The 18,516-nt window shown below is 39.5% G+C and overlaps 1 protein-coding gene across 1 annotated transcript; it reads right to left on the minus strand.

Moving 5' to 3' along the window:
- Nucleotides 1-8,739: 8,739 nt before the first annotated feature.
- Nucleotides 8,740-9,720, minus strand: LOC149026499 (uncharacterized). The gene has a single exon (XM_089153090.1). The coding sequence runs from the start codon at nt 9,718-9,720 to the stop codon at nt 8,740-8,742; it is 981 nt and encodes a 326-aa protein (XP_089009216.1).
- Between the last annotated feature and the right edge of the window lie 8,796 nt (nt 9,721-18,516).

The raw sequence follows: 18,516 nt of genomic DNA on the forward strand, positions 1-18,516 counted from the left end.
AGTAGAATTATAGTGACTTTAACCGTGGACCCTTTGCTGTAGCTTACAGTCCACCGATCAGGGGAAAGGATATTAGAGAAAAAGAAATTGCAGAAAATTAAAGCAATAAAAGGAAAGGGAAACCTTAACCAAAGAGAGGCACGACTGTAGGCATCTCTGATCAAGGATCCAGGGGAAGAGAGAACAATAAATAAATGCTGAAAGTAAATTGCAGAAAGTAAATAACAATGTAATAAAAGGAAAGGGAAACCTTAACCAAAGAGAGACACGACTTAGGGCCACTCTGATCAAGGAACCAGGGGAAGGGAGAACAATAAATAAATACTGAAAGTAAATCCTAAATTAAGAATATGGAGGGGTAGATAGAAGCGGGAATGGAGGGAGGAGAGAAGATTATTGAAGAAGATTACTTACTTGCGAATTGAACAAACGATTCGAATCTCAACCAACCCTAACAACCAGATCTAGATCATTTCTAGATCTAGAATGCAATTGCTAGACCCAGAGAAAAACGAATCTTAAAACTTGAAACTTGAACTTGATTTGCATTACATAGAAAAATTAAACATAAACATTCAATCTAGAAATTTAAATCTCACAAATGCAAGCAAAGAAAACTAGAGAAAGCCTAAATAAACTGAAGAGAAAAGAAAATGTGCTTCTCCTAAGCTCTAGAACACGTTTTTCCTTGATGGAGTATGCTCTCCTTTTATAGAGTTTATATGAGATATGAATTTTGATAAAATTTGAATCAAACTTAGGGTTTCTATCTGACTCAACCAATTAGGGTTTTGACGTACTAATCGGACTAAATTAGAAAGATCAAATGCACAATTCCACCATTGGATTTGAGAATCAAGAAGTCGTGAAGCTCTCCTCCAAAAATCAGCTCGATCGGACACCGAATGACCGTTCGATGAAGAGCTTGATCGAAATTGAACAGAGACATTCAAAAACGGAATTTTTCCTTCTTCCTTATCTGAATATAATCTTTTTCCTCTTTTTACTTCCTTAATCAAATCACAAATAGGAAATAAAATATTGAAGTATGCAATGACTCTTTTTTTCATTTGGACTCTCTCAATAATATCTTTGTAGATTTGATTGATAATTTATAATCTCAGCCATAGATCAAATTTGCATTATTTATCTCTTAAAAATTTCGGAGTAAGCCCATAATCACATCTCTAGCCCATCATGCTCCAGATCAGGCCCATTTTCGCATTTGAAAATTTGAATGGATCTCTTGACGTGTAAAATTGCATGATTCATACCAAAAACTCCAAATATTTTCTTAAATATTGAAAAGTCCTCAAATATGCAAAAACAACAGAAAACCCAAGGTAGCTGCACTCTAAGTGTGTAAAATGCATGCTTTATGTCCTAAGATTTCACTCATAAATTTGTTCATCACACTTTAGATTAGCACTCCTGCCACATGAACAAAATCCTGTCCAACAAATTAAAGTAAGAAAAAGAAAAACTCAGGTGGATATACAATTATGACCGATATAAACCATAATTTGATCTATTATAATAAGTGTATGGTAATATAGTTTACTTTGTTCTGCTTTTGCTATAGAGGGGACAGGAAAATATTGAATTCAAAACTTGTAGGAGTCAAACCAAAAAAAAAAAAAAGTAAATCACAGAAAATATATTTGGAACTTCTTTTGGGCTGCAAACACATTATATTAAATAATGCTGCATGTATTATTTAAAACTAATAAAGATAGTGGGAAGCATGATAGGAAATCAAATTATTTTTTTTTCCCCTTAATTGTTTTCTAGCTGATGGAGGAAGAAGCCAATTTTTACTCTAGGCAACTACTTTAAATAGATCATCTAGGAAAGGAGATAGCTATGTTTGTAGCATAACAGCGTAAATGGGGATGTATTCCTTTTCTCGTAGCTTCATTCTGGTAGTGCTTGTCTGTTTCATCTTCTTCATGCAGATGCAGTTTGGAATGTCGCAAGCAGGTACGGGTACTTGCAAATCTCACCCTTTTCTAGTACATTTTAAATCAAGGAAGAGAAGGATGAGTAAATAAAACTTGATTCTTGGGAAAGAAAATGCTGTTAGGTTCATTTCTTAATAGCAACTTTCAATCTTAACAGCATAGTAAGAGAGAATAGAATCTGGTTTTAAAACTGTATATATGTGCTTCACGGATCTAGATGCCCAACTTAAAACGATTTTGAACTGGTTGACTGGCTTGCTTGTTTTGTAGATTCCGAGGATTCAGCTTGGCGAAGAGGTTCTTGGGAGCCACCACCGCCAATCCCCAACAGAACTCCAGGAACGCTAGCAACAAAAGAATCTCCACCTCCGTTGGTTTAGAAGAACCAAGGATGATCATGCCAATCTTGTTACATGTACCTTTCAATCATGGTTAATCGCATTTCATATTCATGGATGTTTGCTTATTTAGAATTCAATAAATAATCTACTTCTCCCGCAGATTTCACAGACATGTTTCAATCCATTAAATAGGATTTTTCTGGGGATAAACCCCAATATGCCCAGCATAATGAATACAAAAACAAAGACAAGAGACAACAATTTACTTGGTTCGGTCAAATGACCTACATCCAAGGATGAGTCCAAAGGACTCGAGATAATATGCACAACTAAATCAATGTATAGTTGTGTATAGAGGAACACTCTAATAACAAATACAACATCTCAGAAAAGGAACTCTCAAGAGATCAATCAAGAACTCATGGCATCACAACACCGAACACCATAGTAAGATCTCACTTGGAAACGCACAACACCAACGCATCCATGAGCATCACGAAGCTCAACCAAAGACAAGCAAGCCTTCAAACTGCAGATAGATCCAACCACCAAGCCTCAAACTAGAGAGATAGAGGAGAATCGCACCTCAAAGAGCGAGAGAGAACCCAACGCATAACACAATCGAATGAAACCCTCAGCCCAAAATGGGGTTTATATATACAACTTAAAAAAGGATAGAGAAATGCCCTTCTAATGACATCAAAGAAACAAGTAAACCACCTAAAAGAGAATGATAAATATGCCCTTGTTAAGAGAGATATTCCAACATCCTCCACCTTGACATTGATTTTGATTGTGCATAATTAATTGAATCACAAAGAATTCATCAAAAAGCAAAAGAACAAAATGATAATCTAAACAACAAGCACCTTCAACATGTTCAAAGTAGTTTTGAACTTGTTAATAGGTACAACTTTAGTCAAAATATTAATAGGATTGATAGAGATATCAATCTTAAGAAGCTTGACTAAACCTTTGGAGATAATTTCTCTAATAAAGTGCAACCTCACATCCACATGTTTAGTACATTTAAAAAAAATGTTATTCTTAGAGAGATAAATAACACTTAATTTGAGAATCACAATATATAGAAGAACCTATATCATCGAAGCCAAGTTCTCCAAGGATTTCCTTAAGCCAAAGAGCTTCTTTGATAGCCTCACACAAAGCAATATACTCAGCCTTAGTGGTAGAAAGAGCAACCACATGCTAAATAAAAAAAACTTCCAAATGACCAAGTTACCACTAATGGTAAACACATAACCAAATAAAGACATTCTCTTATCAAGATCAACAGTGAAATCAGAGTCACAATATCCAACAATATTCAGCTTATCACCACAAGCATTATCATATAACAATTATTAACTAACTAAATTTTGCTAGTATCTCAAAATCTACAAAACAACAGTCCAATGAACATCACAGGGATGACTCATAAACCTACAAACCAGCCCAACAACATAGGCTAAAATCAGGTCTAGAACAGACCATTATATACATAAGAGAACCTACACAGGTCTGATAGGGCATTTCAGTCATAGCAACATCAAAACATGATTTTAATTTAAAATTTCCACCCAAAGGAGTATCAACAACTCTACGATTAGCACTTCCAAAGTTAGTAATCATTTTATGCAAGTAACCTACTTGAAACAAAGTAAGATTCTCTGATTTTCACATAGTTTTAAAATGCATGGAAGGGGTTAGTCCAGAGTCTGGATCCTCTACCCACATGGAAATATAATTTTTCATCCCACATGGTTGGATTCTTAAAATATGTTGATCTCAAAGTAAGATCCTCCTGTCAGTAAGTTGACTAAAATGGTGATGAATGGTGTTAAGTTCTATTTTAGCTAATTTGCTGAAAAAATATGATATTGCTTTAAAGAAACCAATCATGTGGGTTGGACACTCTCCAAGTGTCCATGTGATAGAGGATCCTAGCTCATTGCTACCTACTTAGCAATTAGATTTTCTTTGAATACACAAACTTATTTTTATCAAAATGTTGTTAGCCAATTTTGTGAAACCTCACCATACAGTACTGAAATGTGAAGAGCAAATTACATATACACCCTTATGGGCTTACATACTATTACAATTTATTACCCCCTAATATTTAATCTACTACGAATGTCCTGTATTCTAACATTGTTAAATTATAATAGAGGAAGGCATATTTAGCCTTGCTAAATTAAGAATCAGTCATGATTCCTCTTCAACTTCCCCTCTTCTTTACCTTCTTCTTTCTTTCTTTCTTTCTTTCTTTTCTCTTTCTTTTCTTCTTCTTCTTCTTCTTCTTCTTTTTTTTTTTTTTTTTTTTTTTTTTTTTTTTTTTTTTTTTTTTTGGCCCTAAACAGATGAAATAGTATTGGTGGGCAATTTGAAAAGTTTGAAAAAAAATTCTGAGTCATCACTTAACTTCAGCGGATCCTTAAATTTGAGGTGGCCGATTGCTTAACGAAAGGAAAACGGGTGCTGCCTGAAGGGTCTTTGATATGTTTCAAAAATGTCATGGAGCTAGTTCATTCGATTTCCATTTCAGATTCAGAGAAGGCAATGTATGCAGCTGGATAGGTAATGCTATGGGTGATTTTTCTATCAGAACAGCATGGGAACTCTGTAGGCAGCAAGCTGCTATGCTTGGGTGGGCTTCAATCTTACGGAAAACACCATTGTTACCTCATGGACATCTCTTTTTCTGGCGTATTATGCATGAGGAGATGCCTATCAATGATGTCATTTATAGTAGGGAAGTTTCCTTGGCCTCTTGCTATGAGTTATGTTCAGATGCTTCAGAAAACTTACATCATTGTCAGCTGTAGTGCCCTTTTTCTCATCAAGGTGGGGAGGAACTAGCTCTGTTGTTTGGCCTAAATTGGAAGGTAGGAGCAACCTTGATAGAGACATTGATGGAGTGGAAATTGCAGGCAAAAGTCATCCCTTGGGTATTGCGTGGATGAGTGGTTCTCTCTTGTTGTTTTACTACAAATGGCTGGTTCACAATTGTTCAAAATAGAAACACAATTTTAACGTGGTTCGATCTTCAGTATGAAGTCTACGTCCACGGTGAAATCCCCAATCAACTGTATTCTGGGGAGAGCTTTCATTATCTTTAAATAGAGATGGTAGTGTACATGATGTGGTATTTTACAATGAGTAGAGTTCTACAAGTAAAGGAACTTTACAATGAGTGGGACTATTAGTCTTTGTGTTACACTGAAAGACTAATATCCGATAACACTCCCCCTCAAGTTGGATCGAAGATAACATCTGAGGTCAACTTGGACAATAGTTTTTGGAATGTTCCCTTGGATAAAGCTTTTGTGAAAATATCTGCAAGTTGCTCTTCAATTCTTATGAATGGAGTTTCAATAGTTCCATCTTGGACTTTCTCACGAATAAAATGACAATCAATCTCAATGTGTTTGGTTCTTTCATGAAATACTGGGTTGGAAGCAATGTGAGTAGCTGCTTGATTATCACAAAAGAGCTTCATAGGTTGACTAAAACTGTCAAATCCTAATTCTTGAAGAAGAGATTTGATCCATACCAATTCACTAGTTGCAGATGCCATTGCTCTATACTCAGCTTCAAAGACTGAACGTGCAACCACACTTTGTTTTTTACTTTTCCAAGTGACTAGATTTCCTCCAACAAATACGCAGAAGCCTAGTAGTTGATTTTCAATCAATAGGATTACCCGCCCAATCAGCATCAGAGAATCCTTCAATAATAGTGTTCCCATTTTTCTTCATCCATATACCTCGTCCTGGAGATGACTTCAAGTAACATAGAATACGGTCTACCAACTCCATATATCCTTTGGTAGGAGCATGCATGAATTGGCTCACATAACTCACTGAATAAGCAATATCAGGTCTAGTAATAGTAAGATAAATTAGCCGTCCTACTAATCGTTGGAAACAACCAATATCTTGCAGAAGAGTAGAATCATTGACCACTTTGCTATTATAGTCCATGGGAGAATTAGCTGGTTTCACACCCATTTTTCTAGTTTCTTTTAGAAGGTCAAGAGTATACTTCCTTTGACAAATGAACAATCCCTTACTAGAGCTTGCAACTTCAATACCAAGAAAATATCGAAGTTTTCCCGGATCCTTGATGTCAAAAGTTTTATCCAAATATTGCTTAAGAGTAGTAATTTCCTGATGATTATCTCCAGTGATAACTATGTCATCAACGTAGACTAAGACGACAACTATACCGCCATTAGTTTTCTTGACAAACATTGAAGAGTCTAATCCACTTCTTTTGAATCCAAAAACTATAAGGGCTGTACTTAACTTCTCATACCACGCTCGTGGTGATTGCTTAAGACCATATATTGCCTTTTTCAATCTACAGGCAATACCATCTTGATTTTTTAATGGATGACCTGGAGGAACTTCCATGTATACTTCTTCTAGCAAATCTCCTTGTAAGAATGCATTCTTAACATCCATTTGAAAGAGAGGCCATTCACAATTGATGGCTATTGACATTAACACTCTTACAGTGTTCATCTTCACTACTGGTGCAAAAGTTTCCTTATAGTCAACCCCATATGTTTGGGTATATCCTTTGGCAACAAGCCTAGCCTTGTATCTTTCAATTGTACCATCACTGTTGTATTTGGTTTTATAGACCCATCGACAACCAACTGGGTGTACACCATTTGGAAGTGGAACAATATCCCAAGTATGATTCTTATCAAGGGCCTTTAGTTCGTCTTCCATAGCCTTTATCCATACTGATGAATTCTTGGCTTCAAGGTAATTAATTGGTTCCTTATGATCATCAATAGCAGTTAAAAATGTAAGAAATTGAGGAGAAATACGATCATAACAAATATGAGATTGAATGGGATATTTTACTCGCATGACATGTTGAAAAGTCATGCAATCCGATGGAAGGTTTAGAGACTCGAGTTGACCTTCGAACTTGTATAGATGATGTCTGCTCATTCTCAGGTGGAACCAATATTTGTGGTTCTTCTTGAGTATCAAGATTTTGTTGCTCAATGTCAATTGATGAGCTATCTGGCATACTTGGTAATGGGGTAGGAGCAAATTCCTGCACAACAAGTTCATTATAATTATCCATATTCTCCCCCCGAATTTGACTCCCGCCAGGATAAAACATGTGAGTTTCATTAAAGGAAACATCACGAGAAATAAAAACTTTCTTGGTGGAAGGATGATAACATTTATAGCCCTTTTGTGATGTCGAGTACCCCAAAAATACACACTTCTGAGAACGAGGATCAAGTTTGCTACCATGTCATGCGAGTGAACATAAGCAACACAACCAAAGACTCTAAGATGAGTCATTGTAATTGAACGATTATAGAGAACTTCCAATGGAATCTTGAATTGTAACACACTACTTGGAAGACGATTAATCAAATAACAACTTGTAAGAACCGCATCGACCAATAAATTTTTGGAAGATTTCCATGAAAAAGTAAAGAACGGGTCACCTCCAAAGAAATGCCTATTCTTACGTTCAAAGCAACTCCATTTTGTTGAGGTGTGCCAACACAGGATGTTTGATGCAAGATTCCCATATTTCTAAGATAGGACTGGAAAGGAGTATTTGTATACTCAGTGCCATTATCTCATCCAGCAAGATTTTAATACTCGTCTGAAAATTGAGTGTGAACCATTTTGCAAAAATCTTGAAATATCTCGCAAAACTTCATTCTTGGATCGCAATAAATATAACCACGTGGCTCGTGATTTATCATCAATAAAACTAATGAAATATTTAAAACCATCTCTAGAATCCATAGGAGAGTGCCAAACATCAGAATGCACAATCTCAAAAACGCGTCTTGAAACATGAGTACTGTTCGAAAAGGCAACCTATGTTGTTTAGCAAAATGACAAGCATCACAACAACTGGAATCAAAAAAGAAAGATGAATTCAAAAAATTTAGAATCCTATCGAAGGATGACCCATACGCCAATGCCAAAGTTGGGATTTCTCGGTTTTCTCAAAGAAACCAAAGCATTGTTTGGAGAGTCCAACACATAGAGACCATCTTGCAAAGCGACCTTCACCAATCGTCATTCCGGTTCATTGTCCTGAAATATTACTTTGTCCTTGGAAAATATCACATGACAATTCAAACTTTTAGTGATCTTGCTAACTCGATAGTAAATTCATAGACAAAGATGGCACAAACAATGCATCTCGCTTCAGTTGAAAATAAATTCAATTTCCCATGTCCTTGAATAGGAACAAGTGGTGCCATTAGCAACCGTAATAGGAGGGAAGGAGTCCACTTTATCGCACTCAAATCGGATAAATAATATGAAGAACGACATATATTGTCGGTTGCACCAGAATCCACTATAAAATAATTCCGAGATAAAGTGGAAAGGGCAAGGGGAGTACCAGGGTGTGAGCAACATTGCTTGATTCAGCTACTAAGCGAACAAGAAACTATTTGACTGAAGGAACTGTTGTAGTTGAGATGCAATCTGTTCAAGAGAACCCTGAAAATTTGAAGAGCCTGCTTGCGCAACAATTTTTGGATCTGATGTTTTAGTGGTGGTCTGATCTTTAGAAGGACGCAAGTGAGGGTGCAACTGCCAGCATCGTTCTTTAGAATGACCATCACGATTACAATGATCACAATGATAAGTAGGTCGAGTTCCACGACCTTTCCCACGATGACGACCATAAGAGACTTGATTTCCAGAGCCAGAATTAGGAAAAATATTTGTTTTTGCAACATGGGCAATAGTCTCATTTTGATCAGTCCTTGTTTTAGATTCAGAATGCATAACACGTCTTCTAGTCTCTTCTCTCTGAATAGTGGCACAAACAGTAGTGAATGTGGGAATTTCTGAATTCATAAGTATCTGTCTTTTTAAGTCTTCATATTCGTGTCGAATCTGGCTAACAGCTTGAAAGACACGGTCATGCTCATCTCTTTTCATATATTCATCAATAGTTTGGGCTGGGGGACGATACTGACGAAGTTCATCCCATTTCTTTTTAAGGTTTCCAAGATGGTCAGAAAAAGACTGAGAAGATCCTTGCTCAACATAAGCAATCTCTTGTTGCAGTTCATAGATTCTAGAGGAATTATCAGCTTGTCCATACATAAGACTTAAGGCATCCCACAGACATTTAGCCGTTTCAGAGTAAGCAAAAATCTCATATATCTGAGGTTCCATGGAATTAAAAAGCCAAGTCATAACTTGGTTATCATTGGCAAGCCATTCACCATATTTGGGGTCAGCAATATCAAGAGCTTTGGTCTGTCCATTAACATGACCAATTTTAGAACGACCACCTAAGGCAACGGTTATTGCACGAGACCAAGTCAAAAAATTTCTCTCATTGAGTAAGGTGGAGGTAAGACGACCAGTAGATTCGTATGAAACCTTTGAATCAGTCATGATGAATACTTCTACCCGTGCAACAACCAATCAATAACCAAGCAAAGGGTTAAAAGAGATGTTTTGCCTTTCCTTTCTCCCTTTTTTTTTAATTTGGAGAAACAAAATCAGAATGGCAAAGGGTTTACACGTTAAACCCAAAGCAGAAAGGCAAAAAAAAAAAAGGTTTTTTGAAGGCTTCAAAAAACGTGAGACCCAAGCACTAACCAAGTGCCAAGCAAACAAAGAACACAAAAAGAGATAGCAATGTACTTATCTTGAATTTGGCAAAGGGAACGTGGAGCTTCAAGATTTTCAATTGAAAGCGTTGCAGATTGGTGGGCCCAATTTATCAAGTTTGCACTTGACACGCCTCCTTTGTCTAACAAGAAACTAAAGATGCTGTGATTCTCAAAAAACGGACTCGATGAAGATAATCAACGTTGCTTCGTGAAACTAAAACCGCTTCAGCAATTCAGAGAGGGAAGCAAATCGTCTCTCCTTGCGGAGATGCAACACAAAGCCGAGAAGAGGGTTCTGAAGAACCGAAAAAAAATTAAAAAAAAATACCAAGACCGGATTTTTGCCACCACCGAATTAATTCCCAGATCGTATATGCTCTAATACCATGTTCAAAATAGAAACACAATTTTAACGTGGTTCGATCTTCAGTATGAAGTCTACGTCCACGGTGAAATCCCCAATCAACTGTATTCTGGGGAGAGCTTTCATTATCTTTAAATAGAGATGGTAGTGTACATGATGTGGTATTTTACAATGAGTAGAGTTCTACAAGTAAAGGAACTTTACAATGAGTGGGACTATTAGTCTTTGTGTAACCAAAACACAAAACCAACAAAAAAAAAAAAAAAAAAAAAAAGTAAATTTCACATCTTCCTACTCCCCACTATCTTCTACACCCTCTATATTCTCCTCCCCCCCCCCCTAATAAAAAAAAAGAAAAAACAACCACATTCTTTCTCTTTCTACCCCCCCCCGCCTTTCTCTCTAAATCCAAATACTCCACCACCCCCCCCCCCCCCCCCCCCCCCCTCCCCCTTTGGCTCCCCCCCCCCCCCCCCCGGGGGAGATAAAAAACCACAATTGGCCCCCTTTGGGTTTCCCCAAAAAGGCATGGCCCCCCGGAACTTTTAGAGACCACAATGCCAAGGTGCTGAAATCTTATAGGTTGTTCTTGGGCGTAATAACAAACTTTGAGAGTGACTTTGTCACGCCCTCCCAGCCGGTACCCTGTCTGGCATACCCGAGAGTGTGATCCACAGCCCGAAGATCAGGTATCGAGTGATCAACCTCCCACATAAACAATAACATAATCATGAACAATCATAACATGAGTGCGGAAGATAAATCATAGATCCAATAATGAAAGAATGAATCATAAACGAATCGGAATAATAGACATAATCAGAGTATCAAATAGATAAGTAAAGTGAAGCAAAAATCCCACTTTACATCCAGCGGAAAAGTAGCTCTAAAGAATAAACTAGATAAAACCTAATCCCAGTAGCAAGTACATTGGGTAACTAAATTATTCTCCACTTTGTAGACGACATCCTTGTAGGTGTAGATCTCATAAATAGCACAAGGACGCTTCCACTCAATGGTCGGACTAAGCATCGTACGGAGCATAACCACCCGTGGGATCTTCGAGTAATTGTGGTAACCGCAATCACCTTCCCCGGAGATATGTCTCTTCGCCTTGCGCTTCCTCATAGGAACCGTCATAGTACTCAGGCACTGCAGGATAGTCTAACAACATTGTACAATAAAGGAATGAGTTTCAAAGAAACTCGAAGAAGGCGCTTAAAATCCATAATAACACAAATGGCAGGATTCCAGAACAATCATAAATGCAATATGATATGAGACAAACAATGAATGAATGAATCTAACTCTATGTATGCTGGTCTCTATTGGCAGACATGCTTTAAGTCGTAGCACCGTACTTCTTTAGGAAAGTCCACTCACATCCTCAACCATTTAAGATATCTTGGATTCTCTCACGGATCATTTCACCGGTCTTGAGCAGCCGATTGGTAATGGGTCCTTCATCCCTCAGGACAAACCTTGGCAGGGGGTTAAGTCAACACACTCTCTCACAACCATTTGGTATAAGTACTGGCGCATGTCAGGGTAAAACCTAGCCAAATGCAAGTCTTCTACTTGGTTACATCAAGTCGATCCGGATACTTCCATTCCTCGTCCCCGACGATCCTTTCCGGTATCCTTCACACTAGAGTCCTCATAGTCCCTGACTACGGACTCACCAACCCTATTGATCATCCACATATGGTAAACGGGAAGCTCTCACGTCCTCTCACGGGTTGGTTACCGGTCTTAAGCGCCCGTGAGCCCAAGTCTAACCATATGCAACCCTACCAATAAATGGCCCCCACAATGTGATTCCTGTCCTCTCACGGGTTGGTTACCGGTCTTGAGCGCCCATGAATCCCCATTGCTACCACGGGTCGTTCGGTCTCAATACCCCTCCGATTAGGGTCTGACATAACAGGACATCCTAGCCAAACACTACTAGACAATCCTATATGTGTCATCCAACAGTTTAGGAAGGTGTCCAGAGGGCATCTCCGGAAACATCCCATAATATTCCCGTAGTAGTCCAAGGACAGAAGTGTCAAAAGGACACCTCTCCTTTCCAAACCATACGTAAGCATACACATGCATCAATTCATATCATCACATATATGGTAACTCCATATATGGAAAGAAATCAGTAATTACAATCACTTGTATAACATTGGTAAGTAAATCATACATGAATCAACTCAATATGAATAAGTAATGCTACTGTAATCAAAGTTATGCAACAGTAGTATATCATTGTAAGAATCTAATTTAGGAAACATATTAATGATATTCAAATATAGAAACTAGATTCATGCTATCTATGTAATTAAGGAAATAACCATCCTTACCTTTTATAACTCGCAAAGGAATCCTAAGAAATCAAGTAAGATCTCGGCAAACTTGAGAAGAAGGTCCTAAACAAGTATATACAACATATTAGGAAAGATCCCTAGCAGAATATATATCAAAATATCCGAAAGCAGACCAATTCGGAGTTGCTGTACTCATTGGTCGAGTGGATTGGTCGAGTGGTCCAACGACCAATCAGTCGACCAATGAAGAAAGTAAGCTTATAAAATCAGAGTTTTAAGATATGAAATCCGAATTTGGTGGTTCAAAAGGGTACTAATCAAGGGGTAGACTATATCAGTAGTATTCTAACATAAAGGGGACCTCAAAACACTAATCAAATCAAGGTATCAAGATCCAAATTAGGAAACAAAAAGTTACCATAAATAAATCAAACATGGATCTTGATGAATTTTGAAATAGAAAACAAGGACAAGAACTATAGGAGGATGGATCATTGCTTTCGGTAATGAAAACATGAAAACATACATAGGTCTTCATGGAATAAGGCTTAGAAGCATAAATCTAAATAAGGAAATAAAACCTACCATATATGTAATTATCATGCATCATGAAGAACACATAGTAAGGTAGAAGAGAACAACTAGAATTCTATGGATTATGGATCATGGAAAGAAAACACAACCATTAACCACTAACATGATCAATGAAAGAAGATCCAAAGAAATCAGAATTCAGATTAGAAGATTAACGAGAGATTAAATCATGGTTTGATCATGAATCCTTCAAAAGCTTGCAATGATCATGGTTAAGATCATTGTTCTAGCCTTAAATCCTTAGGATGATCATGAGAACATGTTCAGAGATGTTTGCAACAGAGAATGCAGCATCTCTTCTACTGTCTCAACTCAAAAAGGAAAGAAAAACAAAGATGGAGGAGAAGAAGAGAGAGTAGACATACCTTTTGATGCAAAAAGAAGAGTTCCGACGAAGATCCGCCAAGAAAACTCCAAGGATGCAAGAGAGATGACTTGCGAGAGGTCTTTGGTTCGTTCCGGAGGGTTTGGAGGCAGCAAATACGAAGTGGACTCGAGGTTAGACTTAAATAGAGCAAGAATCAACCTAATTGCCAAAGACAGCACCCATTGGTCGAGTGGATTGGTCGATCTGGCCCAATCGACCAATCAGTCGACCAATGCCTGCTGACAAAGAGGCCAAAACAGGGAATTGAAGGTCCAGATCAAATCCAATCCTAAAGGGGTTTTGCACACAAGTCAAGTGACTTACCTAGTAGGTAGAAATGCCTTCAGACCAAGATAGAGAGCACTCCAAGTCCATCAACTAATTAGATCTTCATCGGGATTCTGTTTCCATAAATAGAACCTCATCATCAACCTTCATGGATTCAAAGCCGGACACCAAGTCCTCTCTTGGGATGGCCCAAAGCTGACTTCTTACTTTACTTCGGGTCATCGGACCTACAAATAACAAGGTTTCCGAGTCAAGGTTAGGGCTGGGTTTCACATTCTCCCCCCTTAAAGAAATTTCGTCCCCGAAATTGAAAGCGTACTGTGCTTCCAAAGAGGTAAGGAAACTTCTCCTTCATGTCTTCTTCCTTCTCCCAAGAAGCTTCTTCAGGGGTATGGTTCTTCCACCGAATCTTCACCAAAGGAATGGCGCGATTCACGTGCTGCTTGTCCTTCCTATCCGGGATTTCGGCCGGTTCTTCATCATAGGTCAAATCAGCACTAAGTCCTTCAGGTGCTTGCTGCAAAATGTGTTCCGGATTCTCTATGTATTTTCGGAGCATCGAAATATGGAACACATTGTGCACACCAGCAAGAGACGGAGGTAATGCTAATCGATACGCAACAGGTCCAACCTTTTCCAAAATCTCGAAAGGTCCAATGTAACGAGGGCTAAGCTTTCCCTTAACATTGAATCTCATCACACCCTTCATTGGTGAGACCTTCGGAAAGACTTTCTCTCCAACTTGAAATTCCAAATCGGTCCTTCTCTTATCAGCATAAGATTTCTGTCTCGATCAAGAGACTTAATCCTTTCTCTTATCATATCTACCATAGCACTTGTAGCTTCAATCATCTCGGGACCTAAGACTTTTCTTTCACTGTCTCGATCCAGTACAAAGGTGTCCTACAAGTACTACCATACAAAGCCTTGAATGGAGCCATGCCTATTGTTGCTTGATAACTGTTGTTATAGGCAAACTCAACCAAAGCTAGGTGTTCATCCCAATTACCACCCATATCCACCACACAAGATCCGAGCATGTCTTCCAATGTCCGAATTGTCCGCTCGGATTGTCCATCGATCGTGGATGATGAGCTGTACTCAAGTTCAATTGGGTTCCCAAGGCCTTCTGCAAACTATTCCAAAACCTTGAGGTGAACCTAGGATCACGATCCGAGACAATACTCAATGGCACACCATGCAGACGAACCACATTATCCACATAAAGCCTGGCTAGCTTATCCAGTAGTATGAGTGATCTTCATAGGAATGAAATGGGCTGATTTGGTCAACCTATCAACAATCACCCACACGGTGTCATTGCCTTTACTTGTCCGAGGCAAGCTAGTCACAAAGTCCATGGAGATATCTTCCCACTTCCAACTAGGAATAGGAAGGGGTTGAAGTAATCCAGATGGAGGTTGTGGAACGGCTTTAACACGCTGGCAAGTCTCACACTTGGCAACAAAATCGTCAACATCCGCCTTTAGACCAATCCACCAAAAATGTTCCTTCAAGTCCTTGTACATCTTGGTGCTTCCCGGGTGTCACAAGAAAGACCGACTGGTGTGCTTCCTTCAATATTTCTTTCTTAACTTCATCGTTGTCGGCACGCACACGTCTTCCTCTAAACAACAAAGCACCATCCATGGATATACCAAAGTCGGGGTCCGACTCGGGATTCGAAGAAATCTTCTCAACTTTGGTCAAAAACTCTTGATCGAACTCTGCAGAGCAACAATCTTATCTCTAAGACCAGATCTTGCCGTCAAGGCGAGAAAAGAATAAAATCAGAATTCTCGGGGACGATTTCCAAATCAAAACTCTCAATAGAAGACCACAATGGTAAACTCAAAGCATTCAAATCCAAAGTCTTCTTCTGGTTCTTCCTACTAAGAGCATCAGCAACAACATTTGCTTTCCCAGGATGATACTGAATATCACAATCATAATCGGAGACGAGTTCCAACCATCTCCTTTGTCTCATGTTCAACTCCTTTTGGGTAAAGAAATATTTCAAACTCTTATGATCCGTGAAGATGGCAATCTTCTCACCGTAAAGATAATGTCTCCAAATCTTCAAAGCAAAGACAACGGCGGCAAGTTCTAGATCGTGAGTGGGGTAATTCCGCTCATAATCCTTCAATTGCCGAGAAGCATAGGCTACGACCTTGCCATGTTGCATCAGTACACAACCCAAACAAATCTTTGACGCATCGGTATAAACTGTCATACCACCGGAACTATCAGGTATAGTCAAAACCGGGGCACTTGTCAATCTATCTTTCAACTCTTGGAAATTCTTCTCACAGGCGTCAGACCAAACAAACTTCTCTTCTTTCCTGGTCAACTTAGTCATAGGAGCAGCCAACCGAGAAAAGTTCTCAATAAACCTTCGGTAGTAACCCGCCAATCCAAGAAAACTTCTTATTTCCGTTATCGACTTCGGTCTCTCCCAATCAGCCACAGCTTGGACCTTTTCGGGATCGACACGAATACCTTCGGCTGAAACTACATGACCAAGGAAAACCACTCTCTTAAGCCGTAAATCACACTTGCTAAACTTAGCGAACAACTTCTTTTCCCGCAACCTTTGCAAAGTGAAACTTAGATGACTCGCATGCTCTTCTTCGCTCTTCGAATAGATCAAGATGTCATCAATGAAAACAATCACAAACTTATCAAGCACATCATGAAATACTCGGTTCATGAGGTCCATGAACACCGCAGGAGCATTGGTCAATCCGAAGGGCATGACTCTAAACTCATAGTGACCATACCGCGTTCGGAAAGCTGTCTTGAAGATATCACTAGACTTCACTTTCAATTGGTGATATCCGGACCTTAAGTCAATCTTCGAGAACACAACTGCACCCTTCAACTGATCGAAGAGATCATCGATTCCGGCAGCGGATATCTATTCTTGATAGTCAACTTATTCAACTCACGGTAGTCGATGCACAAGCGCATACTACCGTCTTTCTTCTTGACGAACAAGACCGGAGCTCCCCAAGGTGACACACTAGGCTGTATGAAACCTCTATCAATGAGCTCATTCAACTGATTTTGCAACTCTTTCAACTCGGTAGGAGCCATCCTATACGGAGCTTTAGATACCGGAGCGGCACCAGGGACGAGATCAATAGAGAATTCGACATCTCTGTCCGGAGGCACTCCTGATAGGTCATCAGGGAAGACATCAACAAAGTCGCAGACAACTCGACTTCGTCGACTCTTTTCTCCACTATACCCTTGCCTTCGGATGAAGCATCATCCACTAGGGCATAGACTTGCATCGGTCTGCAGACAGCACCTTCTTACAAACCCTTCTCTTTTCACCTTGAAATTCAAAGACCGGACTTCCACAAATATGGAACTGAATCTTCTTTGAGGAACAAAGGAACACAGCTTTGTGGGCTGTCAACCAATCAATTCCCAAAATAACATCGAAGTCCTTCATGTCAAGAATCACAAAATTGGCTTCCAAGTTCTTCTCACCAATCAACACAGGACATTTAGATAACCCCTTATCTAGTTTCACAACAGGACCAGTAGGTGTACTAATCAATAAACAACTAGACAACTTCTCGGGGATTAGGTTAGTCTTCTTGATGAATGCGAGATGACATGAACGAATGAGATGCACCCGTATCAAATAAGACAAATGCGAGAATAGAAGCGACTAACAATGTACCCGTAATCACATCATGGCTTGGATCCTGCTCGATCTTGAAATACCGAAAACTCTACCGAGGGAGGAGCGGGAGCACTCTTCACCACTGGGGCGGGCTGCTGGGCGGCCCGCCTCGGACAGAGCACGAGCAAAATGACCAGCTTGCTTGCGGTAGAAGCAAACAGGATTGCTTGGATCCAACGGGGGTGGCTGCAATAGAGGGCTTCGAACAACGGGCCTTGCACTCGCACTTGCACTTGCACTTGCATTTGCTGGTGGTCGGTTTCCGCCATCTTTGTTTAAACCGGCCGGGCTGCTGAAAACCCGTGTTCGACCTACACTCTTAGCCTCGAAAGGTAGGAGTGGGGTAGGGTGTAGGTCTCACATAACGACGGTCATTGCGATCCACCAAACCAGAATTCCTTGATCGCCAAGGCTTTTGCACACGAGCACTTTCCTTCTCTGTTTCTTCCAACTTCTTCGAGTTCTGCACCACTTGAGCATAGCTCACTATAGGCTGGACTGTGAGATAAGCTTTAATGGCGGGCGCAGTCCTTTGAAGAACTTCTTTGCTTTGGCGAGGTCTTCCTTCAAAGAGTCCGGAGCAAAGAAATGAAGCTCCTCGAACTTCTGTTGGTACTCCAACACGGACAAAGTTCCTTGAGTCGAATCATAAACTCAGCTTCCTTTGCATCCTTCACCGCCTCGGGAAAGTAGTTCATACAAAAAGCCTCTTTGAATAACTCCCAAGTTACAACTCCTGCATGCAAACCTTCCAAAACAGGACGAGTGGAAATCCACCATGCATCGGCTTCTTGTTGCAACTTATGTTCAGCGAAACAAAATCTTCGAGCTTCCGAGCATTGCGGATGCCGGAAAGCCTTCTCCAACTCACGAAGCCACTTGTTAGGAAACAAGGGGTCCTTGGTAACTCCAGTAAAAGTGGGTACTTGCATCTTTAGAAAACTCTCCAT

The sequence above is a fragment of the Hakea prostrata genome, chromosome 1 (genome assembly GCF_041222555.1).
Source record: "Hakea prostrata isolate BN-2017 chromosome 1, UWA_Hpros_2, whole genome shotgun sequence".
Lineage (NCBI taxonomy): Eukaryota > Viridiplantae > Streptophyta > Magnoliopsida > Proteales > Proteaceae > Hakea > Hakea prostrata.

Excerpts from the sequence above, each read along its gene's own strand:
- LOC149026499 (XM_089153090.1), bottom strand. The coding sequence starts at position 9,720 with ATGACTGATTCAAAGGTTTCATACGAATCTACTGGTCGTCTTACCTCC.